Source organism: Girardinichthys multiradiatus, chromosome 17 (genome assembly GCF_021462225.1).
Source record: "Girardinichthys multiradiatus isolate DD_20200921_A chromosome 17, DD_fGirMul_XY1, whole genome shotgun sequence".
Taxonomy (NCBI): domain Eukaryota; kingdom Metazoa; phylum Chordata; class Actinopteri; order Cyprinodontiformes; family Goodeidae; genus Girardinichthys; species Girardinichthys multiradiatus.
Window position 1 is genome coordinate 1,410,232 of NC_061809.1, and position 21,713 is coordinate 1,431,944.

General features: G+C 42.6%; 1 protein-coding gene across 1 annotated transcript in view; it reads left to right on the top strand.

Annotated features, from left to right (window-relative positions):
* The window catches only part of camk1da (calcium/calmodulin-dependent protein kinase 1Da), a 111,271-nt gene that overhangs the window by 41,036 nt on the left and 48,522 nt on the right, over window positions 1-21,713 (top strand). The window contains exon 2 of the mRNA XM_047389235.1: window positions 3,129-3,260. Within this exon, the coding sequence (XP_047245191.1) occupies window positions 3,129-3,260 (132 nt within the window). The remainder of the gene's footprint in view (window positions 1-3,128; window positions 3,261-21,713) is intronic.

A 21,713-nucleotide genomic window follows, 5' to 3' on the forward strand; every position in this document is an offset into this window, starting at 1 on the left:
TGTGTGTTTTTCTGAGTGTGTGCACCTTTGCACATGAGCCTGAATAAGTCAACAATACAAACTGAACGGACCACTTGTTTTGTCGGTCTTTGACGTCACCAGAACCCCAACAGCCTTTATCAGTGGAGGCAAATGTTGGTGTGCATGAGTCAATTGAGGTAATCTTATCGGTTAGCAGACAGTCCACCTCAATCACCCGGGGCAACAGGCAGTATAATCACTTGTCACTCTGAAAGATTTGTGAGAGAGTAGGAGAGATTGGCAGGAGAGGAAGTGGAGGCGGGAAGAAAGGGGAAACAAGATTCTTGCTTAGAGTCATTGCTTAAAAAAATGAAAATGCAATGACTGCAGCAGGGGCAGAGACAGACAGGGAGTCTGTGTGTGTACGCGTCTGTGTTGGCATGCTGGTGTTATGAAGACAGCTTTGCCTCCAGGCTGATGGACGGCTCGTAAAATGTGCTTCGCTCTGAGTGGCTCCAGGGCTTTCTGCGAGGCAGCTCTCACATATTGATGCAATACAGAGCTCTTTCACACCCCTTGAAGGAAAAGCCTAAAACAAACTCGCAGCACAGGCACACTCACTGCGGATTTTAGTGCCTAACGACGGCAAGCACAAGTTAAACTTATTTTCCAAGAACAGTGGCGTGCAGTATTTCTATCTGTGGAACTTTTACGCATGAAGAACATGTGTGAATTAAATTCTTTCCCCCTGCTTTTACTTTGACTGGGCCATTTTAAAACATGAGTTGCTTTCATCTAATTCATTGTGATTTTGGTTATACCATTCGTAAGACCGCACAATATACTGTATATTCAAATATATCATCATTGCAGTTTTAGTATGAAGATCAGCTCCTCCAAGTCCGAGCCCATGGTTCTCGACCGGAAAAGGGTGGCTTGTCCTCTTCAGGTTGGAGGGGAGTTCCTGCCTCAGGTGGAGGAGTTTCAGTGGAGGTGGCTCAGGCATCTATACCGAATGCCTCCTGGACGCCTTTCTCGGGAGGTGTTCCAGGCACGTCTCACCGGGAGGAGGCCCAGGGGACGGCCCAGGACACGCTGGAGGGACTATGTCTCTTGGCTGGCCTGGGAATGCCCTAGACACCTCCTCCCCCCGGAGGAGCTGGAGGAGGTGTCTAAGGAGAGGGACGTCTGGGTGTCTCTGCTGAGTCCAGTCCCGGATGAAGCGGAAGAGGACGAGTACGAGTACAGTTTTAGTGTGTGCAGTATTAATAGAGCAAAAGACTGATTGAAATGCAGTAACTGCAGGCTAATGGATATAAAAGTCATGAGTTTACACGTTCTCTTGCAGTAGATGCCAATACCTGATGTAGCTTACAGTCCACAAGATAAAGATAAAGGTTCAGAGAGTGATGAAAAGAGAGGACTGGAGGAAAATGTGGGTGTATCACAACTGATATTGTGTTTAACCCGTGGGCTGTATGGTGGTACACTTGTTGGGACTGTTACCTTGGCAGTAAGAAGGTCTTAGGTTCAAACCCCAGCCTGTGGTTTTTCTATGTTCTCTTTGTGGGTGCATGCGTTATCTCTGGGTACTCCAGCTTACAGTTCAAAAATATGCATAATAGGTTAATTAATTTATCTCTCTAAATTATGGGCAGTGTCTCAATCACCCCCAGGACACGGTACTGTAAAGATGTAGAGGATGGATGGATGGATGGATGGATGGATGGTGTATGATGTTGCCACCACTATTTTTCACTGTTGAGATGGTGTTTCTTCACCAACGTTCTGTAACAAACCTCATTGAACAGCTGGATTCATGGTCAGATTAAATTACACACAGGTGGGGTCCATTCACTAATTAGGGGACTTCTGAAGACAGTGTGTTGCTCTAGATTTTATTTAGAAGGATCAGAGTGACAAAGCTGAATATAATTTCCCGCTACCACAATGTCATCTGCAAGCCACATTAATACTTGAGCTGTTTATATTTATTTTTCACTTCATCTGTCCTGCTTTGTCCTTGCTTGTTTCAGGTAAACAAATGTAAGCCAAGGAAGTTAATGACTGAGAGATTGAGCATTGTCTAAGAAAACTCAGGCTACAGTTGTTTCTGGAAAACCTTTAGTCTAGTATTGTTTTATGATGTGTTCACTTTGTACTTGTCCGATTTTCCAAGTTTCCAAAAATGCCCCCTGAAGTTGGAATTAAGACTGGGAATGTTTGAGCTTGCAGAGGAACCCTGAGTTCAGAATTCAATATGGCCACACGTAGAACATTTTGCAGGTTTAAACTGTAAACTAAGCACTTCTGATGGTTTATAGTGTATTAAACCAGTCGCACAGATAGTGATGTCAAATATATACGGTACTTAAGAACAAGTTTTTTTTTTAACATATAACAAAGAAAGAGCTATATTTTCATCAGCTTGTATTAGCTAAAATCCCGCTGTTTTCTGACCTCCCAAGATTGTGCCTTACTCGGGTGTGTTGTCATTTTGACTGTCAGGATGACTCAAACACAGCGTTAGCCATGACAATAATCTTCTTCCTCACTTTCGTTACCTATTGGCATGACATCGGTATAACAGCATGTTTTGTCGGAATCCCACAGACTTTGTAAACACAAATTTAGTCAAAAAAGGAGTGAAAGGCAGGGGCCACAGTTAGATTCTTAGCAGAATTCATACAGTCTGGATCTGCCCCCGCTGTGGGTTGCCAATATGCCGAACAGACGTAAGAACAATGACGGCTGAGCAGAGATAAGGGCACATGCATCATGTTTACTCTAATATGCCAGTGAGTCTGAGGGTAGATCAACAAAGGAGCCAGCACTCGCTTCAGGCAGATTAACTTGCAATGGGCTCATCTTCATTCATCACCCTGCTTGTCTACATGGCACACATACACACATTCAAAAACACACACACACACACGGATTCAGGAGATGAAAAACACAACCAGAGATTTGTCCTCATGCTAATGTATTATGTTATAAGAAAGGAAATTTGAAAGTGATTTCAGCTTTGTAATGATATACTTTCCACATTCTCATACTTGTTGCAAAATGCATCTTTAAGAGAACATTATTGAAATCACGAAGCATAAAATTAAAAGTTTTAGAGACTGACTATATTCTCTGTCATTCTATTTCCGTTGTTCCTTTAGTGGGGCGTTTTCAGAGGTGGTTCTGGCCCAAGAGAAGCTGACCGGCCGCATGTTTGCCGTGAAATGCATCCCCAAGAAGGCTCTGAAGGGGAAGGAGAGCAGCATTGAGAACGAGATTGCTGTGCTGAGGAAGTGAGTGCAGTCACACAACCACACACACAGCCCAACTAATTCCTGGTTACCGGGGCAACTGTGCATTTTCTCTGTTACTTCTACGCAAAATACCCCCATCTATCCATCCCTCCCCCTGTCAACCCCCACCCCCAGGTCACGATCCACAGCCCACTTACAGCACGCAGGGATGTGTACAAATATACATCACGCACACATAATGGCTGAGCAGCTGCATAACAGGACCATATTTTTTTTATTGTATTTTTTGTAAGATATATTTTTGCACAATAACCCTAAATAGCTCTGGGAATAATTAATGCCTGATTGTCAAAAATCAGCGTTTAGTTGTGAATGGACAGAACATCAGCGCCTGTCTAACGTCCAATTAGGGCCACATTTCTCATGATCCAGCTGTGAGAACAATGGTGGATCTGAACACTGTGAGCGTTACAGACAAAGCCAGCTGCAGACTTCCCTGTTTACTGCTCTGAGCATTTTGCAGACTCTCCCCACCAGTCCTACCGTGCATAGTGTCACATCAGCCGCTGCCTGTTGCACATCCTGGAGGCACCGTAATGACAGATGATGTCTATGTTTAGCATCAGAAAGTGGTCCCGAAGGCAACACCAATGCGATGTGTAATTTCAGCTTATGGGGCTGATGATGGGAAACGAAGAAGCTGCGGACGGTAAAGTGAAGCAGCAACACAAATCCCACGGTGATCATGCATGTCTGAATGCAGTGTGTGCGTGTGTGTTTACATATAAAACCATACAGAGGGGCTTATGTTTTGACACATATCATATGCTGCCAGTGTATGTTGGCCTTCAGCTGTGCAGTTTATTTTTCACTCATAGCCCCAAGCATCAAATATAAATTGAAAAAAAAAGTCATTAAAACCCTTGTTTTAAGATTCTAGTCTGTGAGAAAAAATGTTTTTTATGCTTTATTTTTTTCAGGTGAGAAGAGTCGATGAAAAATTTATTTTACTGGGATCAGTAACATTTATTAAGAGTAACAAATATTGCCTGAAGAAAACTTCAGAGGAATAAAATTAACAATCTCATAGGTCGCATATGATTGGATTGGATTGAAATTAATTGGATTGATTTGAGTTTCAGTTGAACATATATAACTGCACATGAATTTGACCTGTTTGCCTTGTAAAATGATTTTAGATCATATTTTTTATAATTTAGTGATATATAAAAAAAAACAAATTGAATCAACTGCATTTACAGGGAACCAAACAAACCTCTCTCCCGCGTGTGCATGAGTTTGTTAGTCTGCATTACGCTGATTTACCTGATAACATCGGGGGAAGTTTTTATTTGATTCCTTGCTGATTTTGTAAAAGGTTGCACTGTGCACGGTTGGTAGGGCTGTTGCCTTGCAGCAAGGACTTCCTGGGTTCGAATCCCAGGGTCTTTCTGCATGGAGTTTGCATGTTCTACCCCTGCATGACTGGGTTCTCTCCGAGTACTCTGCCCTTCTTCCCACAGACCAAAATCATGACGGTTCGGTTAAGTGGTCCCTCTAATTTGCCCTTAGGTGTGAGTGTGTGCGTACATTCATTTATTTTTTTTCCTTTGTGTCTCTGTGTTGTCTTGTGATGGACTAAAGAAATGAGATGTGTCTAATTTTATTGTAGTTTTATTTTAATGTTGAGAGACAGCATATCAACTAAAAATGCATCATATAAAAGTTAAGTTAATGTGCGTGTCACTGAGGGGAAATGAGCCAGAGTTCTGGCTCCCACAGATTGATTATCTCTCCATGTGGCACACAGATCAATCAGTCAGTCAATTGCTGGTACTCCTGAACAACCTCAGTATGTGTATTAAAAATACATCTTTCCATAGGAATATATTTCTTTCATTCCAAGCTCACAAACACCATAGATAGAGCAATGAACTGTTATAGGACTGCAGTGAAAGGATAGTAAAACTGAATGAAGCTGGGATGGGCTATACGACTATCATCCTGAAGCTTGGTAAAAAGGTGACTGTTGGTGCTGCTGTACAAAAATAGAAGAAATATAAAATTAGCATCAATCCCTTTTGGCCTTGAGCGTCATGCAAGTTGTTGCCTTATGGGGAGAGGATGATCATGACCAAAGGTAAGGGGATCAGCCCACAACTAGACAAGAGGAGCTTGTTACAGATCTGAAGGCACTACAATCTAACCTCTTTTACAAACCATTTCCATCAAAAACCAACAAAGACAGGCTGCCTCTGAGCTGCCTCTTACTGTTTATATATTGCAAACTGAGAGGGTGATATCCCACACAGCTATGAGCATTTAGAAATTAAGCCGGCAGTGTGGGGTGACGGGAGAGGCGGTGCAGCATTAACGTCAGTGCTAAACTAAAATTTGTCAGAGTTCTCCTCATACTATTCTTTTTAAAGCAATAATAGTGGAAGAACTCCCTGTTGTGGTACTGTTGTCTTCTGAGCAAATGCTTCAACTTTGAATTATATATCTCGCCTTCTCACTCTACTTATTAAAAATGATTTCTTAGACCTGTTTCTGCTTTAAATCTTAGAACTGGCTGCTCACACAAACCCTCCTTCCACTTCTGAAGCCGACTTGCACTTACAAAAGTCAGCTGAGCCAGGGCTGTGACTTCCTTGCTTGGACAGTCAACCCCGCTTACCACATTGGTCCTTTGAGAATGACTGCACACAAGTTCACAGCCTCCTCTCTTGTTCCACTAATATGTTATTTTTGGCTTCATATGCTACCATGAAGTTTTCTGATGGAGATTAATATAACACTCAGAGATGTCTAGAAGATAGTTGATAGTGTCAGAGTGTGACATTTTTGGACTTAGTTGTTTACTCTTTGCTTAGTTGTTTCTATTTTGGGTTTTGGTATCATGTCCTCTAGTTCCTTTGCTCCCTCTACCACCTCCTAGTGTTTTCCCTCTTAGGTTTCCTTATGGTCAGTCAGTCATTTTCTACCGCTTATTCCATAGTGGGTCGCGGGGGAGCTGGTGCCTATCTCCAGCAGTCTATGGGCGAGAGGCGGGGTACACCCTGGACAGGTCGCTAATCCATCGCAGGGCAACACACAAACAACCATGCACACACTCATTCATACACCTAAGGGAAATTTAGACTGACCAATAACCTAACAGGCATGTCTTTGGACTGTGGGAGGAAGCCGGAGTACCCGGTGAAAACCCACGCATGCACAGGGAGAACATGCAAACTCCATGCAGAAAGACCCCCGGCCGGGAATTGAACCCAAGACCTTCTTGCTGCTACCAACTGCGCCACCGTGCAGCCCTGTTTTTCTTATGGGTGTTCTCTTATTACTTAGTATGGTTTATTATTAGTATTGTTATTGTAATTATTATAATTCATTGTCTTCCTTGTATTCTCTAGTTTAATTTCTCTTTTAGTATCTTCGTATTTATTTATATCTTGGCAATTGTTGCTTTGCACTCTTCTTGTTTACTAGTTTCCTTTCTAGTGTATTCAGTCAGTGTGGTTAGGTTGGTTTACTTTTGTATTCAGGTTTTCTTTATGGGTTCTTTGTTTGTTCTTAGGTTATCATTGTAGTTCCTATGTTCCCTCTAGTTTCTCTGTTTACTTTAGTTCATGATTATTCTAGTTTCCTTGTGCTTCATGTGATTATTTATCTTGTTTATAGTTTTGCTTGGTAATGTTTCCATGTTTCCTCTAGTTTCTCTGTTCATGGTTATTCTGGATTTCTTATGCTTCTTTGGTTATTTTATCTTGATCTGTGGTTTTGTTTGGTTCTGCTTACTGTCGTGTTAATTAGTTCCTTTCCTCATGCTTCAGTCTCTGTATTAGTTTCACCTGTTCCTTCAGCCTCCCTGCCCCCGTGTCACACCTGTTCTTAGTTCTTTTGATTACTTGCCCTTTGTTACCCTCTGTATATTAGTTAGTTTAGTTCCTTTGTTCAGTGATGGTTTGTTGTGTCACCATCCCTGCACCAAGTTCCCTTCGTTTCTCGTGCTCAGTTAGACCTGGACTTCTGTTAACTCTCTGATACACCCTGCCTGCCTGCCTTCTGTTTTGCCAGAGTTAGGACTTAAATAAATCATCGTTTTGCTCAGCATGCCGTCTCCTCGCCGGCATTGCCACTTTGGTCCGCAACAAAAACCTCAACATATGACATATAGCTTGTTATAGAGGAGAGGTTGCATGACCAACTGTTTCTTAGTCAGCCACCTGACAGAGCTGACCTAGTGAAGACGCAAGAAATTCGGTTTGCTTTGTTATGAACTGAAGGGTGTAACACCTGGGTTGTGGTGTGACTAGTCGCCTTGAAATGGTTTTGTCTTTGATAAATACTGCAACCCTTTGCAATATGCAGGGATGGAAAAGCAATTCACTCCACCACTAGTTAAAGTCTTGGATACCACATTCAGCTACTACCTTGCTGTAACGAGGTGCTTGGTTCAGCATGGTCCTGCTTGAAATTCCCAATGGTCTGGTGTTGCTTATCCTCGTTTAGTTCCTGCCGTGTCGCAGGACTTTGGTTTCTCTGGTTTGAGCCTTATGAAGCCACTGAGCCTTATGGGAGCAACACAAATATAAGTTTGGCCTGTACTCTGAATGTGAAAGTGAAAAATTCAGAGCAACGATAGGACAAAACCTTAAGCTGTTAGGATCTGCCATTTTGGACTTTGTCGTGGTTTTGTGTTTGTTTACTTTTCAGCTAGATGTTTCTATTTCTTTGGGTTTTGTAGTCATGTTTGTTTATTTCCTTCTGTTTCCTGATAGTTTTGTTCTCTCCCCTTGCTCATAGTTCCCTTGGTGGTTGCTTTCTCATTTATTTATTACTTAGGATGGTTTTCTCATTATTATTATTATTATTGTTACAGTTCTCTTGCTTCCTTGGGTTCTCTAGTCTAGTTCCCGTTTAGTGTCTCTGTGTTTGTTTATTGCTGGTTATTTGTTCTTGCTGCACTCTTCTAGTTTATTAGCTTCTTTTCCCTGTTCCTCCTCTTGTCATTAATTCCCCTTCAGTTATTATTTACTCAGTGTTCCTTTCCCTTTATGTTTGTAGTTCTTCTCAGCCTTATCCCTAGTTTAGTTCCCTGTGTTGGTTTCTATTGTTTTAGTTCCTTCTATAGGTTAGCTTGTAGTTATTGTTTGCCACTATACTTTGTTCCACTTATTGTTTACATTTATTCTAGTCTCCGTTTTTCTCTGCTCCCTTCCCAGTTAGTTTCAGTCAGTGTTTGTTTGGGTTTGTTTACTTTTTAGTTAGGGTTTCCTTTATGGTTTCTTTTGTTCATTCTTATTTACAAGGTTCTTATATCTTAGGTTGTTATAGTTTTCTTAGGATCTGTTTCTCTGAGTTTGTTAATTAGTCCCTTCTCCCATGATTTAGTTTTGTATTAGTTTCACCTGTCCTTCAGCCTCCCTGCTTTCCATGTAACTTGTGTCCCTAGTTCTGTTGATGACCTGTCTATTGTTCCTCATTGATTTCCCTCTGTATATTAGTTGGTGTGTTTTCCTTGTTCCTCGCTGGTTTGTTGCATCACCTTCCCTGCGTCTAGTTCCCTTTGTTTTTCCATACTCTGTCAGACCTGGACACCTGTATGCTCTCGTTACAACCTGCCTGCCCACCTGCCTTCTGTTTTGCCAAAGTTTGGATTATTAAATAAATCATCGTTATGCTCGCCATGCCGTCTCCTCCCCTGTCTCTGCATTTTGGTCCACATAAACCCTCATCTATGACATAAACACCAATGACCCTCTTAAACCGAGGCAACAGAGCCATTAGCCAAGAATAACTTAGAATTGACCTGACTAAAACAACTACAGCACTGCGTTGTCATGCTAATATTCCTCCCCCTGGGTAGCAGAATAGATTATTTGCAGCTGGAACTATACATTCAGCATGTGTACTTGCAGTTCTGAGAGTGCTGTGTTTTTGTTTTTGACTGGCTTCCTAGCAATGTCTATTCAGTTCAATTCAGTTTATTTATATAGCGCCAATTCACAACAAATGTCGTCTCCAGGCACTTTACAAAAAATTTTATTCAATCCAATCGTACAATCTATGAATCCAGCAGTGGGCACAGCTAACATCCATCTGTGGAGGTTTTACAGTGCTGTTACAGATTGAAATGGAAGTGGGTCTATCCTGCCTCTGTATGGACGGCAGGGGGATTTGGTGCACCTACCTGGTCCGCTGGTTCTCAGAATCTATGTGTGCCTGGTGAATTTCTGGGTCCTGGGCCATTGGCGGGCTGCACGCCACATTCAGCTGATCTAGACTCTCCTCAACTGCTCCCCCCTGGAGGGATGGATATCCCCTCCTCCCTAACACAGGCAATATTAAACAACACTGGAGTCTTGGGGGTGGGATGATGGGCCTTGCAGGCATAGTGAGGGGTACTGTACTGTGCACATCCACTGCTATTGCCACTGCCTCTGTTTGGTGAGGTCACCTGGCACCAGGCTTTACCTGCACTGGAGAGTGGCTGCAGTGCCGGGTTGGGGGGCTAGATGACCTGCGTCCTGCACCTCTGGTGGCTGCTGTTCCTCTGCATTGCCTTGGGGGCCTCTTTGTGTCGGGCCTATCCTGTGGGTGTGCCTGCAGTCCTTCTACCTGGGGTATATTTTATAATGTTAATTATGTAAACATGGGGACTATCTCGAAATCCTCTTTTTGTAAATTAAATCTTCCCTGATACAAGTAGCAATCTTTTTTTTAAATGGTAGTCATGCCTGCGATGACAGGGCACATGTCAGGTAGTGACCACGGGGACTGGCTTTAAAAGGATGATCCAACACTCTATTTTCTGCTCAGACATCGTTCCATTCAATTTAATTCAATTCAATTCAAAGATACTTTATTGATCCCAGAGGGGCAATTAGAATTCCAGTAAAACCCATCCAAACATACATCATGACACAAGACAAGGGGGGGACGGGTCACCGAGGCTTTGCTGCCCACTCACAGGCGCTGCCCTTGCTAGATGAGAAAAGAGGCCAATCATCATCAGTGCGGTCTCTCTTTTCTCTAGTTATGTGTCCAGTCCATTTGTAAAACGGATTTATTGCAAAACCGTTATTGGCACCTGGTGTTACTGGAGCTAAATGAGTGCTTCTTTCTACCCAACACCTGTTCATTACTCCACCAGTTCAAGCCCGCAACATGGTCACACCAATCCCAGTAAACCATGTGTCTTGCCCCTCACTGACAACACAAAAAAAAGAAATATTTTAATCATGTATCACTTTTTATACAGCATCCTAACTCTATCTTGACTTGGAAAATCTATGGAGGAAAGTAAAGATTAAAGATCCCTCTTGAGATGTGAAAACAGACATTAATGTGCAGTAAAATGTTGCTCAGAAGATACACTCTAAGAAGATAAAGACGGTAATGAAGGTTAAGTGTTGCAACATGTTCCTTATTAGTCCAGCTGAAATACAAAGTGAATGAAAAATATAGATAGAAAGCACACAAGCCTGTTAACATACAATAACAGATAAGTATTAAAGTGATGCACTTGTGTATGGTGCGACAATAGAGACGTATGATGCAATTACATGAGATGAGTTTACTAATTTGTCTCTACAGTGGAACATTAGAGAAAATTGTAAATGCCACCAGTAATAAGAGAGAGAGAGAGCGATTCTGACATTCATTTCGATAAATGGATATTATTACTGCAAACAGTTTAAAGCATCCCTAACAGTCTATATGCAGTCTAAGACACTGGGTTTACTAACCTAATGGATTTCTTACAGCTCAAACAGGCAGATATAATTTTTATTCTGCAAAAGACAAAGCTTGGCTTTTTAAATTGAATTAAATTCAGTGCATTTATATAGCATTGATGTCATCTCAAAACAATTATACAAGACAAACAGATCCAAATGTCTAATTATAAAGAATACAAGATGGTCCAATTTCAGTTCAGATGAATCCTTTTAATTCTCATACAATCCAATCATAGACACATTTATTTCCATTTTACATACAGTGTAAATTACAGTGTCCTTATTATAGAGCAGCACAAAATCACATGATTATACACTATAAAGTTATATGAATAATAATGAGCCCACCCAACTTGTGTATGCTGTATTTCAAAGGGTTGTGGTCGCAGATTGTTGAAATTACTGTAAATTTGTTCCAGAATGTATATCATGATATGAAGCCTAGTGACATCTTGTTGGTTGTTGGCCTTTTTATTCTTGTTTCCCATTATTAAATTTCCCTAAGGAACACAAAGCGGATTTATGAGTCTACAAGTGGATTGTACTTCTGGATTAAAGGCTAATTTTAAACAATGGAAACAGACCAGACAAACATGAATACTGTATAGTTTTTGGATCAACAATCCTGCTCTGTAAGGTAGATTTAATCATTTACATCTATCATTAAATGTTTTCCGTGTCTCCGTTTTGGTAGCTCAGAGTTTTGTGAGCATCTTGTTGGGACACACTAACTACCTGTGGGTCAAACACAACCAAAATTAAATTATAGGTAGAGGTACAAACCTAACAAGGGAGACCTATATTGAGGGTTGCCCCTTTCACTAAAATGTTCTGTCACACAATGCATCCAGAGGGTATTTACACCCCTTCACTTTTTCCACATTTCGTTATGTTACAAACTTATTCTAAAACTGACCTGACTAAAATTCTCTTTTTTTAAAAATCTACACAAAATAGCCCGTATTGACAAAGTGACAACAGGCTTTTAGGCATTTTTGGTAATTTATTAAACATGTAAACATTTAAAAATAATATCAGTATTCACAGTAATGGCTTAATATTTTCTTGAAGAACTTTAGGTGGCAAACACAGCCTCAAGCCTTCTAGGGTAGTTCTCCATAGCAGGGGTTCTTGAACTTTATATTTAATGGTCTGATTTCTGGTTATATTTGAAGGCCTGGAACAAAGATATACATGCAAATCTCATTTCTTAAAATTTACAAGCAAATCAAATGCCGCTTTATGCCTAGAACCATTTAACTGGGACTCAAAGCTGCTCTGATTTCTGATATTAAAATGCAATGGGCACTCTATAAGACATTTGAACTTAAACTTCACCAACTTCATTACTTGTCATGCTTCAACAAATACAGTTACCTTACTTTACGCAGAAAAATATACAACACGTGAAGTGAACTTAAAGTGCAGTTAGACACCATAACATCGAAATAACTGAGGCAAAACCTACAGATATGAAGGAGTAGTTCAGTGTGGAAAATGACACTGTCTACCTTCAATTGGGTTCCTTAACCTATATATAAAAGTTGTATTATTTAAATTATTTAAATTTTATTTTTTTACAAATTCTATTTCCATATTTTATAACTCCATTATTACAAAGCAAAAGTATCTGATCGTATGGTTAATGTAATCAATTTATAACCATAGAGAAATGTGCCAATATTTCCCCCTCTGCGCTGTGATCCACTAACCTTAGAATACTAATAGCACTAGGTAACATTGCAAGTATTTAACTTATTGTAAAAGCTGACTTGTGCTGTTGAAGTTAATTAACATTGAGATCATTTATATGTACTAAGGATCAGCTTGCTCATTCTTTTCTCAATTTACTGGCTGTTTTGTCTGTTCTAGTTTATATTTCCTGTAAAAAGTAACATCAGCACTGATCTAATGTTTGTCTGAAGTCCAGTTCATCTTGCTGACTGTTCTGGCAAAGAAAAACACCTTTTTAAAATGATTAATAAATCTTGTAATTACAAACTTTTACTCTGATTAAATTAAATATTTGGTCAAATGTCTTTGCTTGGGACCTGACTAAAGACTTTGGTGGAAAGACTTAGTTGTGACTTGCATTAAATGACTTGATCCCACCTCTGAGTTCATGTATCTTAGTCTTTTGCTCACAGGTGATAGTATGATGGAGTGGAAGATTGATAGACAGATTTGGGCCTTGGCTGCCAATATGTGGGTGCTGCACTGACAGACGTGACTAAGTAAGAGCTGAGCCAACGTGCAAAGCTCTTGATTTACCAATCTGTCTGTATTCTAACCATAATCCATGATCATGAAATATGGATCAAGACCAAAAGAATGAGATCCTGAACGGCAATGAGATTCCTCTGTGGGGAGGCTAGACTATGATTAGAGCCACACATCGTAATAAATCAGCAGAGGTGGTTTGGGCATGTGATCATGATGTCTTCTGTGTATGTCCAAAGAGGAAGAGACTCCAGGCTAAACCCAAAACTCGCTGGAGAGACTGGAGGGGGTTCGGGGTGTTTACATTTCCCTCCTAGACCTGTTAGAAAAAGCAAAGCGGGTGAACGCTGGCGTGACTGGCTGCCGCTCCTTGCTGCTCGCCGGTAAATCAAATACATTTTTGACGCCGATAACCTTCGATTAAACTCAACTTTTTGAAGCTTTAAAGCATTCTTAGACTTTGGTCTAAGCAATTGCTTTCATCTGGACAAAGAAATACTTAATCTGTACTGTCAAGACTGGCGTGTTAGCCTCATGGATTTCACAGCGTCAACCTCTGCTTACCTGTCCAAACTGCCATGTGGTTTTTATCTACAATGCTCACCGGAAAGATACATACCTGGTCGGTGTTTCTCTGGGCTTCTCTGGCATTCATTCACCAACCTGTGATGGGTCTGCTCCAGTACTCTGCTGCTGAGCTCCTTCGGTTGCGTTTCCACCTGTCTGCACCTCCGCCGGCTTCACTACTACATCAATCGGATACAACATTTCTGCCACGCCGGAGATATATTCATCGTGGGTCTCGTCGGGATGTCCAGGAAGACTCCTCGAAGGCAATAAAATCCATCTGGTCCACTTCTTGCCGGCTTAGCTAGGTTGGCTAACACCTGCGACAACTCCACCGTCAACTTCGGTCTGCTCAACATCCGTTCACTCACAAATAAGGGACAGCTCATTTAGGAGCTCATCGCGGACCGTAAGTTTGACTTTTTCTGCTTAACTGAAACCTGGCAACAACCCAGTGACTTCTCTCAACTCAATGATTCTACCCCTCCTGGGTTTGTTTACATCTGCCAACCATGGGTTACCAGCTGGGGAGGAGGTCTTGCCATAATTCATAACGAGAAGTGGAAAGTCTTGTCATTGACTGTTCCTACCTTCTCCCACCATCATTACAGTTATCTATCACCCTCCAAAACCAAACAGCGAATTTTTTAATGATTTTGCTACTCTGCTCACTCACTTGTCCACTATTTCTTCAAATAACATTATGCTGGGTGATTTTGATATTCATATGGACAATATTAATAACCCTCTCACCAGAGACCTCATGTGTTGTCTTGAAGGCTTTGGACCCCAGCATTACACTGACATTCCCACTCACTCTAAGGGTCACATTTTGGATTTAATCTGCTGCTCTGGTGTCTTCCCTTTTGATCGTACTGCTGATGAACTACCTATAACAGACCATTTTCTCCTCTCATTTAATGTCAGACTCTCTTTGTCCATCACTAAACTTCCCCGTATCATTTCCTGCCGCAAAATTAAGGACATCAACTTGGATTCCCTCTCCGCTAATATCAACTCCAAAATGGACATTCATAATGTAACCACCCTTGACAAACTGGTATCACACTACAATATTGGTCTTCGTTCTGTACTCGATTCCCTGGCTCCACTAAAAACTAAATCTGTCTCATTCTCCCGTTCTGCCCCCTGGTTTACGTCTGAACTTCGACTCATGAAGGCCAAAGGACGGCAACTTTCTGTTCATAAAGACATGTACAAAAACCACATGCTGCACTACAAGGACTGTATTACTCAAACAAAATCCAATTACTACACTGATATAATCTGCTCTAATGAAGGAAATTCAAAGTCACTATTCTTATTATATAACAATATTACTCAAGACCCGGACTTTTTTCCTCCTCATCTGTACTCAACTAACTTTTGTAACTCACTCATGTCTTTCTTTAATGAAAAATTTCAGAAAATTCACCATCATCTTAGTTTACAACCGACTTCCAATGTTCCCTCTGAACTCTCTCCTCCCGCTTATTTATTTTCTTTCTTTCATCTCCCTTCCATCCCAGAAATCTCAGATATCATCCAGAAGCTTAAACCATCCACCTGTCAGTTAGACCCTCTCCCCTCAGTGCTAGTTAAAGCCTGTCTTCCTTCATTGTTTTCTATCATTTCTACTATTATAAATTCCTCTCTTTCCACTGGAACTGTTCCTGCTTCATTCAAAACTGCAGTGATCAGTCCTATTCTGAAAAAACCTGGTGCAGATCCCACTAACTTCAATAATCTTCGACCAATTTCTAATTTACCCTTCATCTCCAAAATTCTAGAAAAAGTAGTAGTAACTCAACTTCACACATACTTATCTCATAACAACCTGTATGAACAGTTCCAATCTGGTTTCCACCCTCTCCATAGTACAGAAACTGCTCTCATAAAAGTCACCAATGATCTCCTCATGGCAGATGATTCAGGCTTACTTTCCATCCTTATCCTCCTTGACCTAAGTGCAGCATTTGACACCATTTGTCATGCCACCCTCCTCAATAGACTTTCCTCCATTGGTATTACTCAGACCCCTCTAAATTGGTTTAAATCATATATCTCCCATCGCTCTCAATTTATTCAGCTAAAAACATTTTCTTCTGTCTTCTTCTGTCATTTCCGGTGTGCCCCAAGGCACTGTCCTGGGGCCCCTTCTTTTCATAATCTACCTCCTCCCCCTTGGCCATATCTTTCGGAAACACTATATTAGTTTCCATTGTTACGCGGATGATACCCAGCTCTATTTTTCCCTGCAAACCCATTCCCAACGTTCCGTCTACCTCCCTTACTGACTGTATGGCTGAAATAAAATCATGGTTTTCCACCAATCTACTCAAATTAAACAGTGAAAAAACTGAGATTCTCCAAATTGGCACAAAAACCACATTATCCAAAACAAACAGTTTCTCCATTGATATTGACAACTGCTCTGTTTCCCCTTCGCCTCAGGTAAAGAGTTTGGGTGTCATCCTCGACAGTACTCTCTCTTTCCAATCTCACATTGATAACATGACCTGGTCCGGCTATTTTCATCTCCGAAATATCAGTCGTCTTCACCCCTCCCTCACTTCACATACTACTGCCATCCTTGTTCATAGCCTCGTCAAAACCGGTTAGGTTAAGATGGCGCCGCAGAGGGTCGCCTCGGCGTGTTGGTGCACACTGTTTTGTTTTGTTTTTTGCTTTAAAACAGTCTTCTGTGATGGTACCTGGAGCTCTCTCACCAGAGAAGAACTCATGAACATCAGGGCTACTACACCAGAGGAGTTATTTCCCACTTTTCTGCCTACTGCTCTGGAATTTTTGGGCATTCCGGTCAAAGGTGCGCTCACCTTTGCTCACGCGGTGAAACACTGGAAGAGAGGGAAACGGGCTGGGGTGCTGGTACGTCTTCACCAGCATGGACTACAAACACCGTTACCTGGAATATTTCTCTCTAATGTGCGCTCACTTCCCAACAAAATTGAGGAACTACAACTGCTGTTGGGGAAAAACAGGGACTTTTATTCATCGGCAGTTTTGTGCTTCACGAAGACGTGGCTGTGTGGATTAATACCGGACTCTGCACTGCAGCTGGCAGGATTCAAGCTCTACAGAGCGGACAGAGACACGGAACTCTCCGGCAAAGCAAAAGGTGGAGGAATCTGTTTCTACCTCAACAGTGGTTGGTGCAACGACGTGACAGTGATTCAGCAGCACTGCTCTCCAGACCTGGAATCCTTAATCATAAACTCTAAGCCTTTCTATTCCCCCCGTGAGTTCGCTTCGTTCATCCTGGTCGGTGTTTACATCCCGCTGCAAGCTAACGTGCAGGTCGCACAGCGCATGCTCGCCGACCAGATACTGAGTGTGGAGCGGACCAACCCGGACTCTTTAGTTATTGTCGTTGGTGACTTTAACAAAGGTAATCTCACCCACGAATTCCCCAAATATAGACAGTTTATAAAATGTCTGACCAGAGAGGACAACATTCTGGGTCACTGTTACACCACCATCAGAGACGCTTATCACGCCGTCCCACGTGCTGCACTGGGCCAACCCGACCACATCATGGTCCACCTGATTCCTGCATACAGGCAGAAACTAAAGCTCTGCAAACCTGTTGTGAGGACGACAAGGAAGTGGAGCAGTGAGGCTGTGGAGAATCTCCAGGCATGTTTAGGCTGTACAGACTGGGATGTGTTCAGGACTTCACAGACATTTTTAACACCTCACTGAAGACATGTCATGTGCCAGCCTGCTTCAAGTCCTCCACCATCGTCCCTGTTCCCAAGAAGCCGAGGACCACAGGGCTTAATGACTTCAGACCCGTTGCCCTGACCTCTGTGGTGATGAAGTCCTTTGAGCGCCTTGTGCTCTCACACCTAAAAGACATCACCGACCCCCTTCTGGACCCCCTGCAGTTTGCCTACAGAGCCAACAGGTCTGTAGATGATGCAGTCAACATAGCCCTTCACTTCATCCTCCGGAACCTGGACTCCACAGGAACCTACGCCAGGATCCTGTTTGTGGATTTCAGCTCTGCCTTCAACACCATCGTCCCAGCTCTGCTCCAGGAGAAGCTCTCCCAAATGAGTGTGCCCGACTCCACCTGCAGGTGGATCACTGACTTCCTGTCTGACAGGAAGCAGCGCGTGAGGCTGGGGAAGCACGTCTCTGACTCCCTGACCATCAGCACCGGTTCCCCCCAAGGTTGTGTTCTCTCTCCTCTGCTCTTCTCCCTGTACACCAACAGCTGCACCTCCAGTCACCAGTCTGTCAAGCTTCTGAAGTTTGCGGACAACACCACTCTGATCGGACTCATCTCTGATGGTGACGAGTCCGCGTACAGATGGGAGGTGGACCATCTGTTGGACTGGTGCAGCCAGAACAACCTTGTGCTCAACGCTCTAAAGACAGTGGAGATGGTTGTGAACTTCAGGCAGAACCCAGCCCCACCTGCCCCCATTACCCTCTGTGACTCCACAATTGACACTGTGGAATCTTTCCGCTTCCTGGGAACCATCATCTCCCAGGATCTCAAGTGGGAGCCAAACATCAGCTCCCTCATCAAGAAAGCCCAGCAGAGGATGTTCTTCCTGCAGCAGATGAAGAAATTCAACCTGCCAAGTCGGTGCTCCACGAAGGGCTTGACCTGGGAAACATGGAACGTGGGGTAAATCCTCATAGAGTTGGGTAATCTCAACCGTACAGCAACAAGGTTGATGATCTTGGAGATTGGGAAAGGTCCAACAAATCGGGGTGCCAATTTCCGGGATTCTACCCTTAATGGAAGGTTTTTGGCGGAGAGCCAAACTTTCTGCCCCACCTGGTACTTAAGGGCAGGGATCCGTCTCCGGTTGGCCGTTCTTGACTGAACCAGTGACATTCTGATCATCGATCTCCTGGCCTTTCTCCATATTCTTTGGCACCTTACAGCAGCCGCTTGGGCGGACGGAACATTAGCCTCTCTCTCCTGAACCGAAAACACGGGTGGCTGGAAACCAAACACAACATGAAAAGGGGACAAACCAGTGGCACTTGATTGCATAGAGTTCATGGCGTATTCAACCCAGGGCAAATTTTGTGACCACTTGGTCGGGTCAGACTCACATAAGATACGAAGTTTGGTTTCTACTTCTTGGTTGGCTCTCTCAGTTTGGCCATCAGACTGAGGATGAAACCCTGAAGAGAGACTAACAGAAATTCCCAACAAAGAACAAAACTCCTTCCAAAAACGTGACACAAACTGGGGTCCTCTATCGGAAACAATGTCATTAGGGATTCTATGGAGCCTGAAAACGTCTCGGGTCAATATCTCACCCATCTTCTTTGCAGATGGAAGCTTCTCCAAGGGCACCAGATGAACCATTTTTGAAAATCTGTCAATTATGGTTAGCAGTACAGAGTGACCATTAGAAACCGGTAGACCTTTCACAAAATCCATCGCAATGTGCGACCATGGGCGAGGGCGAATGGGCAATGGGTGCAACAACCCCGCAGGGGGGCGACAAAAAGGCTTGGCTTGACAACATTGAGTGCATTCAGAAACAAAGTCTTTGACATCCTTGACCAGCGATGGCCACCAAAACTGAGACTGAACTGTCTGAATCGTTCTGCTAATTCCAGGATGACAAACGAGGCGAGAGCAATGACAAAACTCCAATACCTTTGGTACAAGGCGTTCAGGAACAAAAAAGCGGTCCGGTGTACATGATGGTGGGATAGGCAGATCCCTAATGGCCTCATGGACCTCTCTTTCCACCTCAACTCGGGATACAGACAACCTGACGGTTTCAGGAAGGATAAACTCCTCTTCACCCGCAGACTGAGATTCTGCAGGCTCTTGAATCTGGGATAGGGCGTCAGGTTTGTCATTTTTACTCCCTGGCCTGTAAGACAGGGAGAAATTAAAACAACCAAAAAATAGAGCCCATCTTGCCTGCCTGGGGTTCAGCCGTTTTGCTGATTTCAGGTACTCCAAGTTTTTATGGTCAGTCCACACCATAAACGGCTCCTTAGTCCCTTCCAGCCAATGTCTCCACTCTGTCAATGCCAACTTGACGGCTAGTAACTCTCTGTTTCCCACGTCGTAATTCCGCTCAGCCTGAGACAGAGTCCTTGAGAAAAAGGCACATGGGTGAACACGATCATCCTCACCTCTTTGGCTTAATACGGCTCCGACCCCAGTGCTTGAGGCATCCACCTCCACGATAAACTGTCTCTCTGGGTCAGGAGACTGTAACACTGGAGCTGACGTGAAGAGCTCCTTCAACTTATTGAAGGCCTTCTCTGCATCCTTATTCCACACAAATTTCACCTTGGAAGAGGTAAGAGCGTTTAAGGGAGTAGCAACCAGACTGTAATTTCTAATAAACCTTCTATAGAAGTTTGCGAAGCCCAGAAATCTTGCAATCAGTTGGAACAGGCCATTCCAAAACGGCCTCTACTTTAGAGGGATCGACAATCACTTGATCTGGGGAAATGATGAAGCCTAAAAAGGAAGTGGTAGTGATGTGAAACTCACATTTCTCTGCCTTGACGAACAACTGGTTTTGGAGAAGACGCAGGAAAACAGCTCTGGCATGTTTTCTGTGGGTTTCCAGATCTTGAGAATAAATCAGTATGTCATCAAGATAAACAAATACGAATTGACCCACCATGTCTCTTAGAACATCATTGACCAATGACTGAAAAACTGCAGGAGCATTAGTAAGTCCAAATGGCATGACCTTGTATTCATAATGGCCCGTAGGCGTGTTGAAAGCCGTTTTCCACTCATCTCCTTCTCTGATTCGGACCAGATGATAAGCATTCCTTAGATCCAGCTTAGAAAACATCTTGGCTCCCTGGATCTGATCAAAAGCTGTGTTCATGAGTGGTAAGGGGTATCTATTTTTAACTGTTATCTCATTAAGGCCTCTATAATCAATGCATGGTCTCAATGAACCATCCTTCTTCCCAACAAAAAAGAAACCAGCACATGCAGGAGAGGAAGAGGGTGGAATGTGCCCTGCCTTTAATGCCTCATCAACATAACTCTTCATAACTCTTAATTTTATTAAATACTTCCTTTAAATCATGGTATTCTTGCGGTACCTTGGATAAATCTGGATAGGTCTCATCAACCTCATTCTCCACACTGACCTCCGTAGCAGCGGACAAAAGACAGTCAACGGAACATGACTCAGACCAACCCAGAACTTCTTTTTTCTTCCAGTCAATGTGAGGGTTGTGTTTCTGCAACCAGGAGGCCCCTAGGACTACAGGAAGTTCAGGTGAATTTATGATCATGAAGGTTACATTCTCTTGATGATTACCTCCAACTGTTAAGGTAATCTCCTCCGTCCTGAGGTGTGAATTGTTCATGCTGTGACCATCCAAAGCTAGCACGTTTCTTGTGTCAGCTGACGGAATAAGGTTTATGCCGTTCTTATTTGCGAATGTTTCGTCCATGAATTCAGTATCTGCTCCTGAATCAATAAACTCGGGCCCCGGGAGAGACATGGAAGAGGTTTGAAAACGAGCAGGAAACAAGAAGGAGGAGGCAGTTAGTTGACTTCGGCTCAGTAGAGACCTCCATTCCTCTGCTGAGCCTGCGTTTCTGATTCTGATTCTGATTACTGCAATTCCCTCCTTTTCGGTCTTCCACACAAATCTCGTCATAAGCTTCAACTACAGGTCCTTCTCAAAATATTAGCATATTGTGATAAAGTTCATTATTTTCCATAATGTCATGATGAAAATTTAACATTCCTATATTTTAGATTCATTGCACACTAACTGAAATATTTCAGGTCTTTTATTGTCTTAATACGGATGATTTTGGCATACAGCTCATGAAAACCCAAAATTCCTATCTCACAAAATTAGCATATTTCATCCGACCAATAAAAGAAAAGTGTTTTTAATACAAAAAACGTCAACCTTCAAATAATCATGTACAGTTATGCACTCAATACTTGGTCAGGAATCCTTTTGC